At 39.6% G+C, this 15,467-nt stretch overlaps 1 protein-coding gene across 1 annotated transcript in view; it reads right to left on the minus strand.

Annotated features, from left to right (window-relative positions):
• The window catches only part of dnah5 (dynein, axonemal, heavy chain 5), a 298,393-nt gene that overhangs the window by 219,071 nt on the left and 63,855 nt on the right, over positions 1-15,467 (minus strand). Inside the window, exons 18-22 of the mRNA XM_060825297.1 lie at positions 13,193-13,361; positions 12,427-12,663; positions 11,867-12,057; positions 11,686-11,779; positions 10,171-10,313 (exon numbers count right to left, since the gene is read on the minus strand). Of these exons, the coding sequence (XP_060681280.1) occupies positions 10,171-10,313; positions 11,686-11,779; positions 11,867-12,057; positions 12,427-12,663; positions 13,193-13,361 (834 nt within the window). The remainder of the gene's footprint in view (positions 1-10,170; positions 10,314-11,685; positions 11,780-11,866; positions 12,058-12,426; positions 12,664-13,192; positions 13,362-15,467) is intronic.

A 15,467-nucleotide genomic window follows, 5' to 3' on the forward strand; every position in this document is an offset into this window, starting at 1 on the left:
GACAGATTTGGGGAGAGAATTTCAGATTACAAGGCTTTTTAGCCAGCTGGAGGCACTATCATAAAATTAAAATCAAGGATTTTAATATATAATAATGATGATAAGCATGAACAAGCTTAGCCCCTCAAGCTCCATCATTCAGTGGGATCAAAGCTGATCTGACGATCCTTATGTCCATTTCCCTGCATTTTCTCCATAACCTTTAATTCATTTCCTGACCAAGAATGTATCTATCTCAGCCTTAAGTATTCACAAGGAATCTGCCACTGCAGCCTCTTTGTGGAAAGGAAATCCAAAGAGTGACAACCTCAAAGCAGAAATTCCTTTTCATTTCTGTCATAAATCAGCGCCCTTTTACTCTGGTCTTAGACTCTCTCAAGAGGGGAAACATCATCTCAGCATAAGAATCGTATTTATTTTAATGAAATTACCTCTCAATTTTATAAACTCCAATGAGTAGTCCCAATCTGTTTAGCCTTCGCTCTTAAGGCAATCCCTCCATGCCGCTGGTCATTTGAGTCAACCTTCTCTGAACTGCCTCCAAAGAATTTATATCTTTCCTTCAATCAGGGGAGCAAAACTGCTTACAGGACTTCAGATGTGGTCTCACCAGCATTTTATACAGTTACAGTAAGCTTCCCTACTCTCATATTCCAACTCCCCTGAAATAAGGGCCACAATTCCACTAGCCTTCTTGATTACATGCTGCACCTGTGTGCTAGATTTCTGTGTTTTGTGCACAAGTTTGGGGGTAGCTTTCAGCAGGTTTTATCTAGTAAAATAATATTCTATTCATTTGTTCTTTCTTCCAAAATGAACAACTTCACATTTTCCCACATTATACTCCACTTGCCAACCTATTGCCTAATTTACTTAACCCATCATTATCTTTCCACAAACTGTCTGTTCCCCTCTCACAACTTGCCTTTCCATCTATTTTTGCATTGTCTGCAAATTTAGCTATAATACATCCACTTGCTTCCTCCACTCCCATCACTGATTTCTATGAAATCCCAATGGCCATGAGTCACCAAGCTGAAAAAGCTCCTTGCTGCATCCCTCCCTCACGCTGATTCCTGACCTTTAGTCAATTCTCTATTCATGCCAATACACGATCTCCGATGTTGTTGGGTCTCATCATGACAATGTTTTATGAGGTACATTGTTGAAAGCCTTCTGAAATCCAAATATAACACATTTACTGGTTCCTCTTTTTCCACTCTGGTTGAGACTTCCTCTAAAACCTCTAATAAATTATTCAGACACAATTTCCCTTTCATAAAGCCATGCTGCCTCTGCTTGAATAGATTATGATTTTCCAAACGTTCTACTATATTTTCCTTAATGATTGATTCTAATATTTCTCCAAAAATAGACATTAGGCTATTCGGCCTACAGTTACCCACTTTTTGCATCTCTCCCTTTTTGTGTAGGGATGTCATATTGGTCGTTTTTGAATTCTCTGGTACTTCTCCAGATTTTTGAAAGATTATAACCAATGCTTCCACTAATACTGTAGATCCTTCTTTTAGTATCCTAGGAGACAAGGCAGCATGGGGAAGGGACTTGTTTGCCTTTAGCCCCATTAGTTTATCTAATACTATTTCTTTAGTGATGGTGCTGATCTTAATTCCTATGTTCTTTAATACCGACGAGGAGGACTGGAGGAGGTTAGCTGTACAGAGGGTCGTGGAGTTGGAGGACATCTCAGAGATATAGAGTGGCAAGGCAATGATGCAACTTGAATTTTAAAATTAAGGTGTAACAATGAGGAGTCATTGCAGGGCAGTGAGCACAAAGGTGACGAGTGAAAGGCACTAAATATATGTAAGGACATTGACAGTTCAGTTTTTAAGAGTTGCTCCAGCTTGTAGGAACGGGAAGTCCAGCACTGACACCGGCATCAATGAAGGTTTCAGCAGCTGGAAAACTGGAGAGAGAGGATGGGATCAAGCTATATTATAAACATGGAAAAATGTGATTTCAGTGTGACACTGCATAAATTCATTGTAGGATCAAATGTAATACGGTTGTGAACAGCATTTGTCAACCTCAGATCATTGACAAGGAGAAAGATGGAGTCAGTAGCTACAGAGATGAAGACAATGGCTTTGGTCTTCTGAATATATAATTGAAGAACACTTCTTGTCCAGTACGGAATCTCAGACACGCAGTATTTTAATTAAAAGACAAAGGAGAAGTTGGGAGAAATGATAGTGAGGCAACATTCAGTGTCATTAGTGGACATTTGAAAAGAATGTGTTTTCGATGATGTTGTCAAGAATCAGTATGTAGATGAGAAATAGAAGAGGGACAAATAAGAGACTTTTGGAAGACCCCAGTCATAACTGACAGGAATAGGAAGAGAAACCATTTCAGGTGATTCAAAGGCAATGATTAGACAGGAGAGAGTAGAACCAGGTGAATACTACTCCAATTCATAATAACAAGAACATAGGTACACAGACTTTGACAATGTAATACATTGAAGGAGGAGGATGGTATGGTCAACTATGCCAAATGCTAACCATGGGATGAGAAGAATGAGGATGAACTCCTGGCCCAGTCACACAGGATGTCATCTATGGCTTCAATAAAAACTTTTTTGATAACATGATAGGAACAAAATATAATTAAGGGGATTGAGAAATGGAGATGTCCTGGAAAGATGGGCAAAGATTTAGGAAATCTTTAGAAAGAATAAGAGATTGGAGCTGAATGGGTGGTTTGGAAGGATGGTGAGGTCAAAAATTGGTTTCTTTGGGAGATGGTGTAATGATAACAGATAATCAGACAGATCTAAGGGTCCTCTTCTGAACAGAAAAAAATATTAATAACATCAATTAACATGGGAACCAGCAAGGCTGGTCAGCAGTTTCCTGGGAACAGGTCTGAGGAACTGGAGGTGGTTATCATAGATAAGATAAACTAATGAATAATAAATTATTTTTTCTGGGTTATTAACTTGGTGTTAGAATATTCACTCACTTTGAGCCTACCCGGATGCTCATAATATCTTTGCCTTGTCTCTTTGCATCTTGCCACTCAGATTTCAGGCTCACAGTACTGCTTATTGCCTTAATATTTGGCACAGATATAAAACGAGGACACTTGTCATGGTTTACAGCAGTCCTCAGTCAAATCAAGGATGACTGTCTTCAGTCAGAGGTTCCTGGGACAGTTCGTCAATGGCATCCTCCAATACCAGTCAACAAGCTAGGACATAATCAGTCATACACTTGGTGCAGTCAAAGTCATTGTCCTCTCATCATCAAAAGTGAGCAGCCACCACTCATCCTGACCCTATCTGCTCAATTGTGGGCTGCTGTCTTCCTGGAGTGAGATAGGAGCTGGTATTAAGTAAGATGAAAGTTGGTGCCACATCTGTTACTGTTGCTGCTGGTGGGGAGATGACCCAAGCGAGTCAGTAGGCATCGCAGAATGATCACTGCATTCAAGGGCAGATGACAGCAAGTGAGGGAAGATGTTGCAGACAATAGTGAGAGTGGTATAAGCATGAGTGGTAGTGGGAAGTGGGTACAGTAACAGCGACATAATGAATTTGCAGTATCAGAGTAAACACTGTAGAAGGACATAGGCCTTTTTCCTACATGCTGTACATTCCTCCAAACAGCTGAGACCTCACTGACTTCGAACAAGGTTGGCATGGTCTGGTGTCATGGCCTCCTCTGCTTGCCATGGGGATACAGGACATCCCACCTCCGTACCACCCTACCTGCGAGAACCTGAAGATCCCTTCCTCCTAAGTGGAACACGAATTTCCATTCTCTGACATATCTGGGCAAATATCGGAAATGTAAATAGCAGCTCTGGACTAACAGTCTCATCTCAGCATGCAATGACCTCTTAAAGATGGCAATGGTGCCAAGAGTGCCAGTCCATTCAGCAACACCCTGGCAGTGGCAAGATGTTTCAGTTAAAGTAGCAAAATGGGGGTAGAATCAGACCAGATGGGTGCTACCCAGGTGGGGTAGGTATTTAATGAGGTCAGTTTGATTACATGCAGTGAGAAACCTTGTTTGGTCTCTTGGAGAGAAACCCTCTATGAAACTAAACAAAACTGATGCTAAGTCAAAAACATGATTCTGTACATAGTGGTATTTATTTTTGTTCATTCTGTATTGAATATTCATGCAAATTTCCAGTTTGTACTTGCACTTTGTAGGATACAGTTACACTGCAGACTCAGTTGATCCACTTTTTGTATGCAAGGTCATTAGTCAAGTTCATTCTCAGCGGGGATAATTTAAGTATTGTACATAAACTCAATGTCCTGCTACGACCCTGTCAGATATCCACAAAGCTTGGACAGTGCTCTTAAAGCTCCTCATTTTCTTGCCTGCAGTTTCTGTCCCCACCATAAATTCCACCATCCCCAGGATACTGGGTCCTTCTCACTTCACCCCTCCATGCTCACAACCCTACCACCATCTTCCCCAAATCTGTCTTCCATTCTGCCATGCCCACCCACTTCCACCATTCCCCACCCCATTAATTCTGTCTCACCTTGCTACTCCTGAGTTGAGGTGAGTTAAACAAGAACCAATAACTTAATCCTCATGTTCCTCGGTTTTTTTTAGATTAGATTCCCAACAGTGTGGAAACAAGCCATTTGGCCCAACAAGTCCACACTGAACCTCTGAAGAGTAACCCACCCAGACCCATTCCCCCTACCCTATTACACCACATTTATCCCTGACTAATGCATCTAACTTACACAAACCTGAACACTATGGAGAATCTATCATAGCCAATTCACCTGACCTGCACATCTTTGGACTGTGGGAGGAAACCGGAGCACCCAGAGGAAACCCACGCAGACACGGGGAGAAAGTGCAAACTCCACACAGTCACCTGCGGCTGGAATCAAACCAGAGTCCCTGGTGCTATGAGACTGCAGTGTTAACCACAGAGCCACTGTAGCCCCTCAGGACGAGGATGACTCTGGCATTGTGGGGACTGAGCTGTATCCAATGCTGGATCTGTATATCCTGCCACAGCTATTTGATGTGGTAAGTATATAGCTGCACAAAGCCAACTCGTGCACCTACCTTGAGATAATCAGGAGATTCGCCACAATACTGACATTCTCCTGAGAGCAGGATTTCATTAAAAATTGTTTTGCACTCATGAGATTTCATGACTTGCAAACATTTTACAAGTATGTTCCCATCACAGGCCAGCATAATGCTTGACACACAGCAACTAGGTCATCTGCATGACCTCTGCATCTCAACATTCACTTAGAAATTGAAATTTCACAGCTCTAATACTTTGGGCACTCAGAATGCCACACTTCCTGCACTTGCAGGCTCTGTAAAATTTCCCTGCAGAGCCAAAGCTCCCATCAAATCAATGCTTTCCAATTGATTGCATTCTGGGAGGAACACATCTGGAAAAACATAAAATCACTGACTGCAATATCCAAGTTCCAAACTGAACAATATTAACAAACATCAGAAGCTGCTGTAAGTTTCAGTGTGTAGTGACAACGACAGCATCCAATTTCACTGTTATTTTTATTCCAAAATTCATGTCTATACATTTTATTCTGTTGAACAAAGGGAAACCTCAATATCAGCTTTTGTTTAAATTCATGGGCTTTGCCCAACACTGGTTAGGTCTGCATTTATTGTGTATCCTATTACCCTAGCCAAGGTGGTGATGAGCAGCCTTCTGAAATACCCAGAATGTTGTCAGGAAGGCAATTCCAGGAACTGACCAAGTATCACAGAAGGAATGATGAGAGCATTCTAAGTCATGGCTAGGTAGGTTTTTAAGGGCACTTGGAGTTGTTAGTGCTACGATGTATCTGCTGCCCTTGTTTTTCCAGATGGAAGAGTCATGAATTTCCAAAGTGATGCCAGAGGAGTCTTGGTGAATTATTTCAGTGTATCTTCTAAATAGTACAAACTACAGCCACTGTGCATTGGTGGTAAAGGGAATGACCATAAGACACAGGAGCAGAAATTAGGCCATTCAGCCCATCGAGTCTGCTCTGCCATTCAATATAGCTGATAAGTTTCTCAAACACAGTCTCCTGCTTTCTCTCTGCATTCCTTGATCCCCTTCAAGAACCTATCTCAGTCTTAAATATACTCAATGGCCTGGCCTCCACAAACTTGCGTGACAATGAATTTCATAGATTCACCGCCCTCTGGCTGAAGACGTTTCTCCTTATCTCTGTTCTAAAAGGTCTTCCCTTTACTCTAAGGTTGTATCCTTGAGCCCTAGTCTCTTCTATCAATGGAAACAGCTTCCCACCATCCACTCTGTCCAGGCCATTCAATATTCTGTATGTTTCAATTAGATCCCACCTCATCCTTCTAAACTCCATCGAGTATAGACCCAGACTCCTCAAATTTCCTCATATGTTAAGCTTTTCATTCCAGGAACTATTCTCGTGAACCTCCTCTGAACACGCTCCAGGGCCAGTACATCCTTCCTGAGATATGGGGCCCAAAACTGCACACAATACTCCAAATGTGGTCTGACCAGAGCCTTATAAAGCCTCAACAGTACATTCCTGCTTTTATATTCAAGTCCTCTCAAAATAAATGCCATTATTGCAATTGACTTCCTAACTACTGACTCAACCTGCAAGGTTACCTTCAGAGAAGCCTGGAATAGAACTCCCAAGTCTCTTTGCACTTCAGACTTCTGAATTTTCTCCCCATTTAGAAAACAGTCCGTACCTCCATTCTTCCTACCAAAGTGCATGACCTCACACTTTTCCATGTTTTACGCCATCTACCACTTCTTTAGCCACTCTCCGAACCTGTCTAAATTCTTCTGCAGCCTCTCCGCCTCCACAATACTACCTGTCCCTCTACCTATCTTTGTATCATGTGCAAACTTCGCCAGAATGCCCTCAGTTTCTTCATCCAGACTGGTAATGCATAAAGTGAAAAGTTATGGTCCCAACACTGAGCCTTGCAGAACACCACTTGTCGCTGGCTGTCATCCTGAGAAAGACTCTTTTATCCCCACTCTCTGCTTTCTGCCAGATAGTCATGCTTTTATCCAGGCTAGCACTTTATCTCTAACACCACGGGCCCTTCTCTTACTCAGTAGCCTCCTGTGGGGCACCTTATCAAAGGCCTTCTCCAAGTCCAGGTAGATAACATCCATTGGCTCTCCTTGTTCTGACATGCTCATTACCTCCTCAAAGAATTGTAGCAAATTTGTCAGACATGATCTCTCCTTAATAAAACCATACTGGCTTTGCCGTATTTTACCGTACACCTCCAAGTACTCAGAAATCTCATCCTTCACAATTGACTCCAAAATCTTACCCATAACCGAAATTAGGCTAATCGGTCTGCAATTTTCCAACTTTTACCTTACTCCCTTTTTAAACAGGGGTGTCACATTAGTGATTTTCGAGTCCTCTGGGACGTTCCCTGATTTTAGCAATTCCTGAAAGATCACCACTAACACAACTTCTGTGGTGTGTGTGCCTGTGTGAGGATGGTGAAGGGTTTCTGTGCTTCCCACGGATTTCTCTTTGAAATATCGAAAGTTAAGATTTCTCCTAATTACGCTGCAAAAAAAAAAATCAAATGCACTGGTATCTCTTCAACTATCTACCTTAGAACTCTGGGGTGTAGTCCATCTGGTCCAGGTAATTTATCCACCTTCAAGCCATTCAGTTTTTCTAGCACCTTCTCCTTGGTTATAGCCACCATATTCAGCACTGCCCCCTCACTCTCTTGGATTGTTTGGATATTACTCCTGTTTTCCACCATGAAGAGTGACACAAAATAATTACTGAGACCCTTAGCCATTTCCTTGTTCTTCACTCCTATCTCTCCAGCGTCATTTTCCAGAGGCCCAATGTTCACTTTTGCCTCTCTTTGCCCTTTATATATCTAAAGAAACTCTTACAATCTTCCTTTAAATTACTGGCTAGCTTACCCTCATAGTTAATCTTCTCCCTCCTCATTTCCTTTTTTTGTTGCTCTCTGTCTGTCATTGTAAGCTTCCCAATCCTCTGGTTTCCCACTGCCCTTCACCACATTATTTGCTTTCTGTTTTTATGCTATCCCTGACTTCCTCAGTCAGCCATGGTTGTCTCATTCTCCCTGTATCATGCTTCTTTTTCCTTGGGATGAATGTCTGCTGTGTCTCTGAATTACTCCCAGAAAATCCTGCCATTGCTGTTCCCCTGTCTTTGCTGCTAGGCCCCTTGCCCAATCAATACAACCCAGCTCCTCCCTCACGCCTCTGTATTCAGCTGTAATACCACTACCTCTGATTCTATCTTCTCCCTCTCAAACTGCAGAGTAAATTCAATCATATTATGATCACTGCTTCCTAAGGGGTCCTTCACCTTAAGCTCCCTTATCAAGTCTGCCTCATTGCACAACACTAAATGCATGTTGAAGGTGATGAGTATGGTGGCAATCAAGCAGGTTGCTTTATTTTGGATGGTGTCAAGCTTCCTGAGTGTTGTTTGAGCTGCACTCATCCAGGCAAGTGGGGAGTATTCCTCACACGACTGATTTGCACCTTGTAGATGACAGATACACATTTGTGAGTCACGGAATGAATTATTCACCTCAGAATTCACAAGGTCTGACATGCTCTGGTAGCCAGAGTAGAAGGCTCATCTACTTCAGTTTCTGGTCAATGTGAACATCCAGGATGTTGTCAGTGAAAATGGTTAGTCAAGAAAAATTTGCTTTAGAAAAAAGTGTCTAAACATCTTTTAGTATTATAATTCATTTCTATATAAATATAATTACACCGAAAACCTGTTAAAAAAATCAAATTATCTGTAATAATGTCAATTAAACAATTAAACGGGTGATAATAGTTGCACTAAACAGGTTGGAATTTGAGAGAAGAAAGTTGAGGAAAAATTGCTAGGTCCTTCACTGCTCATTCATCCGTGAGGCTGTGCAACTTCATCCAAGGAGGGGAAATAATGCAAATTGTGGTTATTTTCAGAAAATCACTGGCAAATTCCTTTTAGTCTCTCTAGGACAGTCAAAGAAATTCCAGAAGAACCTCGTTATCCATGCCACATCATTAGATATACTTAACTAACTCCTTGAAATCTTTGGCCGGTTCTGGCCATGGGTTAATCTTCTTTTGCAGCAGTTGCTCCAGAAACCTTACCCTCCTATTATTATATTAATTGACTCCAACAGTTGCTTTTGCTGAGTGTGTTTAATTTAACAAAGTCTATCTGAAGGCACTTGGCCAGACCTTCTGGATTTCTCCAACACTTGCTCTTATGTTTCAGGTCTCCAGTATCCACAGTACTTTTCTTTTGTTTGCGATATCTTTGTTTGTCTTGGTCATTTTTTTTGCTTCCAGAGACTCCAACACCATAGAATGCAGTTTACAATAATTTCCACTGTTCTCCTGCACTAAATCAATTCTAAAACTAATGAACACAATTTTAAACCTACCATGCTCTAGTATTACACTCCAATTTAAATCAAACTCTTTCAAGTTACTGCTTTTTAGTTCTCCTTATTCAAACACAAATATCACTTGATAATTTTTTTTAAAAACAATCAATTCAATACATTCAACCAATACTCTCATTTTTTTCATCATCTATGGCTGTCCCTCTATTTTAGATTGTCCTCTACACAATGTCATGAGTTTCACCATGAATCTTCTTGCAAGTGAACGGATCAATTCTCGATCATCAGATCAAATGGTAATTTTAACTTAATCTTTACATCTCGAAATGGCTATGTTACAGTTCACTTGTTAGTGAAATCCCCTTCTACTATCTTCTGATCTTTTTAAAAATTTGACATTATAATTAACTAGAAATTGTCCAATATGCTGTAGAAACCTAAAGGGTATTATATAATTATCACTGAGGTTATCCCATAGTAAACATGGGGTGGCACGGTGGCACAGCGGTTACAGAACCAGAGACCTGGGTTCAATTCCCGGAGTTTGCACATTCTCCCCGTGCCTGCATGGGTTTCCTCCAGGTGCTCCAGTTTCCTCCCACAGTCCAAAAGAAAAGTGCAGGTTAGGTGAATTGGCTATGCTAAATTGCCCATAGTGTTAGGTAAAGGGGAATGGGTCTGGGTGGGTTGCTGGGCCTGTTTCCACACTGTAAATAATCTAATTTGGTATAAATTAAACTCTTCCACTAAAACAACCAAGCAAAGTCACCTTTTTGGTAGAATTAATAGCTGTACTTAACACTGATACTAGTTTAATGATCTCCTTATTCTCTGAAACACATTTGTAGTAGTTCTTCATCTGGACAGGGATAAGCGAGTTTACAGATGTGGAGGTATCTGACATGCTGCCATCTAAAAGAGAGGATATCAAACAAAAGGAGATTAAAACCCACTAGTTGATACTTAATCAACATACATCATTTTGGTATTTACACTAAAATAAGTTACATTGGTAATGACTAAGTGAGAGGATTTAGGTATCACAAAGTAAATAACATTGAATAAAGAGGCACAGTACTGCAAGTGAAATATTCATGGTCCCAGCTTAACTTTGGCATGACATGGTGAAAGGAGATTTACTTTTGATTGCATGACGAGGTATGTGAAAATGACAAGAATATCTAAGTGCATAACTGAAAAGATGTCAATACTTCCTATTTATAAAGTCATAAAGTCATAGAGATGTACAGAACAGAAACAGAACTTTTGGTCCAACCCGTCCATGCTGACCAGATATCCTAACTTAATCTAGTCCCACTTGCCAGCACCCGCCCCATATCCCTCCAAACCCTTCATATTCATAAACCCATCTAAATGCCTCTTAAATGTTTCAATTGTACCAGCCTCCACCATTTCCTCTGGAAGCTCATTCCATACACGCACCACCCTCTGCATGAAATAGTTGCCCCTGAGGTCCCTTTTATATCTTTCCCGTCTCATCCTGAAACTATGCCCTCTAGTTCTGGACTCCCCCACCCCAGGTAACATCATTGTACATTTTTTCTGAACCCTTTCAGGTTTCACAACATCCTTCCAATAGGAAAGAGATCTGAATTGCACGCAATATACCAAAAGTGGCCTAACCAATGTCCTGTACAGCCTCAACATGATCTCCCAACTCCTATACTCAATGATCTGACCAATAAAGGAAAGCATACCAAACGCCTTCTTCATTACCCTATCTACCTGCAACTCTACTTTCAAAGAGCTATGAACCTGCACTCCATGGTCACTTTGTTCAGCAACATTCCCTAAGATCTTAACATTAAGTGTGAAAGTCCTGCTAAGATTTGCTTTCCCAAAATGCAACACCTCACATTTATCTAAACTCCTTTTGCCACTTCTTAGCCCACTGGCCCATCTGATTAAGAACTCATTGTAACCTGAGGTAACCTTTTTCGCTGTCCATCACACCTCCAATTTTTGTGTCATCTGCAAACTTACTAACTATACCTCCTATTTCTTTGCAACTGTCCAACCTGTCTGACAAAGTTGTTTGTTTTGATTTTAACTCTCAGATTATTGGGTCTGCAAGGGACTGCAGTTATCAATATTATCAATGCATGCATCTAAAGCTATGATAATTTGAAAAATACTAAATTAAGGGGAAAGGTCATGGAAGTTTGACTCAGTGAACAACTCTTTCATAACTCTTGTTGTTTTGATAAGTTCAATAATTATGTCAATTTTGTAATTATTTGAAGCAATAGAATATCTGCATTACCAAGAACACTTCTGATCGCAGTTTCTCCATCTTCAGAATCACTGTCTCTGCTGCCACGCCTCATTGCTGCAATCTTTCTTTCATTCATCTTTTTCTGGAAGCAATTACCAATTCAAAAATTGACAATCAATTATAATAGCTAAACTAATAAAAGACAAAATCATTAAAAATCAGAACAAACCTTTGAAATTCTTTCTTTACTCCACTGGCCAACTCCTTTTGGGACACTAACAATATATTCCACTGTCTTATTCAAAGCCTGTTGTACTTCATCCAATGCAGGTATCATGGTTATATTGGGAATAGATAGTGTAATGTTAGTTCTGAAGATGGGATGGCTTGATTGCTTCTGTTTACTGGATAGGTCATTCTCTATTTGAAAAATCAAAATATATACTGAACAAATTAATTGCATAGAGAAATCAGACTGTTCTCTATGTATTTTTTAAAACTGCTTCAGAAAAAAACTATTATTTCCATCACAAAACTGCACTGTAAAATTGCTGATACTTCTGGTTTTGATAAAAGCAAGAGCTAGAATACAAGAGCAGAGATGTACTGCTGAGACTGTAGAAGGCTCTGGTCAGACTACATTTGGAATATTGTAAGTAACTTTGGGCTCTGTATCTAAGGAAGGAAATGCTGGTGTTGGAAGGGGTCCAGAGATTTGTGAGAGTGATCCCAGGAATCTGTAACAGAATTAAGATTCCTTATGCCGAAGATGATCAACAGACTCCATACCTATAAAATAAAGCAGTGATGACGAATGAATACGTTTGCGAATAGCCTCCAGAGTGTTGCGAATGACCTTCAATAATGCATCCACATTACGGTGGCTGAAATGGGACAATAATTCCTGTGCTTCTTCTTCTAGTATTTGCATTAAATCTTTCTTCTTCCTTTTTGCTACTGGAGATGGGGGCCCGTTGCTTATCTGGCTTGCATTATAGGTGAAAGAACGTTTCTCACTTTTTCGTTCTCCTGTGTAAAAGACATTTAATCAATTATAGTTTTGTTTTTTTTAATTGCACAGACTAAGTATTTACGTAATTATCAGGTTAAAATAATCCATTTTGTTCCTCCTTAAAAAAAAATAAATTAGGAAATAGTTTGCAATAAACTGTGTTAACAAAATTCTAACTATGTAACTTCTTATTGTTACTGTACTAAGATTTAAAAAGGACTTGAGGGGCAACCTTTTTATACAGAGTGTGGTTCGGTTGTGGAAGAAACTGGCAGCCAATGTGGCAGATGTAGGTACAGTTACATTTAAAAGACATTTGTGCAAAGACATTGAACAGGAAAGGTTTGGAGGGATATGGGCCAAGGGCAGGCAGGTGGGACTAGTTTAAGTCTGGGATCATGTTCGCTTTGAAGTAGTTGGAGCAAAGGGTCTGTTTCCATTCTTGATGACTCTATTACTCTATAAAACTGAAATAATCCTGTCGCCAGACACTACACAACATTAGCTTCCAACTTTTGATCTCTATACATTTTTAATTCTTACCATCAAATTCTTTTTGATGCGCATTTCCACTGCTATCTTTGGATTTTTCCTCCTCCCCTTCTTTACCTGGAGACTCCAAATCCAGTAACATATTTATAAGTTCATTTGCAGCTTCCTCTGCCAAAGAACTTTTACAATGTAGCATTTGGGCAGCGTTTACACACAATTCCTGTTACAAAATGACATTTTAAAATCACTGAGGTGTAAAAGGTACTGTTGCTCGTGGACATTTATTACTGTAATTGCACACCTATTATCACCTATTATACCTAAAAACAATACAAGCACATTCGCTCTGTTTGTGTGCATCTTTAATCACCTGGCATTGGCTTAACAGTAATAGATGTACGCTAACAATATATTTGCAGTGTTTAATACTCGAGTCTGTATTTACATAACAACACAACAAATAACATTACAGTGCAGAAACATGCCCTTTTGTCCACCAAGCATGCACCAACACATGATGCTTTTCAAAACTGAAAATCCTTTTGCTCCCACACAGTCTGTTTCCCTTTATTCCCTTGCTATTCATGTAGCTGTCACGATGCCTCTTAAACGTTACTCTTGTATCTGCGTCTACCACCTCCTCATGTAGTACATTCCAGGCACTTACCACCCTTGGTGTAAAAAGATTGCCTCACACTCCTAACTCATTTAAACACTTCCCCTTTTACCTAAAAGCGATATCTCCTAGTAATTGACATCTCTATCTTGAGAAAAGGACTCAGACTGTCCCTAATACCCATACCACTCATAATTTTTAAAATTTCTATTGGTCACCCCCAGCCTCCAAACCAGACAACATCTTGGTAAACTTTTTCTGTACCCAAAGCCTCCACATCCATCTGGCAGCGTGACTACCAGAACTGTACAAAATATTCAAATGAGGCCTCACTAAAGTTCTATACAACTGAAGCATGACTTGCTAATTTTATATTCTATGCCCTGACTGAGGAAAACAAGCACGTCATATGCTTTCTTGATCAGCTTACCTATTTGTGAAACCCTAGTCACGATTCGGTTGATCAATATTTCTGTGTATGTGAATGCTCTTAAACGTTCTGCTGTTTACTATGTACTTCCCTCTGCACTAGACCGTTGAAACTGTATCACCTCACATTTCAAAGAATCACAGAATCCCTACAGTGAGGAAAGAGATGATTTGGCCCTCAAGTCTGCACCAACCCTCCATACAACACCTTCACCGTCCTCCCCAACCACAATTTCTTTGTCTCAAATGACAGCTTCTGACTATCATTCCTAAGTAATATTTTCATCATCCTTTTTTCTACTATAATGAAGATCATTATCAAGAAATGTTAAGGTTTAACACTTCATGTGTTTCCCTGATTATCATTTCCCTGGTAAATTTAATTTACTGAATATATTTTCTGAAGAGATCAATGAATGAAATTAAGGTAGTCAATAACAATAAAGTAGTTTTTTAAGGTAATTGGTGCTTTACTAATTGTGATCATCTCAAACACAGGATATCTAAATAAAAGAAATCTAAAATAAATCATGCACTGTTAATGCATGATAATCTTCCCTTTCTTCCATCCTGGTCAGCCAATAGAATGGTTACCAAACATTCCTAGGTGAAAAGTTCCTTTATAAATAGATTATATAAATAAATATAAATACTTAAATACTGAAAGTAATTCTTCTGCACAAATACAAAATGAAAAGTGTTGTATGGCTACTAAAAGCAACAAGCTGCCAAAACTGATACTTTTTCCATCTGTATTTTGTGTCCTTTTAATTGCAAAGCCTTACTGTCACTAGAAACATTGTTCAATATATTTTACATTTTTTACTTGATTAAGTAATGACATTGTCTTTAGCAAAAAGCAGAAGGAATTTATTCTTTCAAAGATTTTTGAGAGTGTTGACCATCATTTGCTTTAGGCCTAATAGGACCAACAGGACAATGCGTTATAAAATAAAGGTTTGTGTCAATGTACTTATATCAGCCTTTAAATCATGACCAGACATGAAAACAATGAATATTCACAGATGTGATTGCACTACCACACATTAATTTCACGTTTGGACTTCCTTCTCTAAACTTCTACACTCTTTTCTTTTCTCTCAGAGGTTCTCCTTCAAACCTACTGCTTTAACAAAACTTTTGGTCATCTGACCTAGTGTTCTGTTATGTGGTTAAGATTTCTATTTTGTTTTATAAAGCTTCTGTGAAATGCTTTGGAATGTTTCACAAGTTTAAATCTCGGATATGAATATCAACTGTTGTTGCAAGACTTCAAATTTT

This window comes from Hemiscyllium ocellatum, chromosome 5 (assembly GCF_020745735.1).
Source record: "Hemiscyllium ocellatum isolate sHemOce1 chromosome 5, sHemOce1.pat.X.cur, whole genome shotgun sequence".
In the NCBI taxonomy this organism is placed as follows: Eukaryota; Metazoa; Chordata; class Chondrichthyes; order Orectolobiformes; family Hemiscylliidae; genus Hemiscyllium; species Hemiscyllium ocellatum.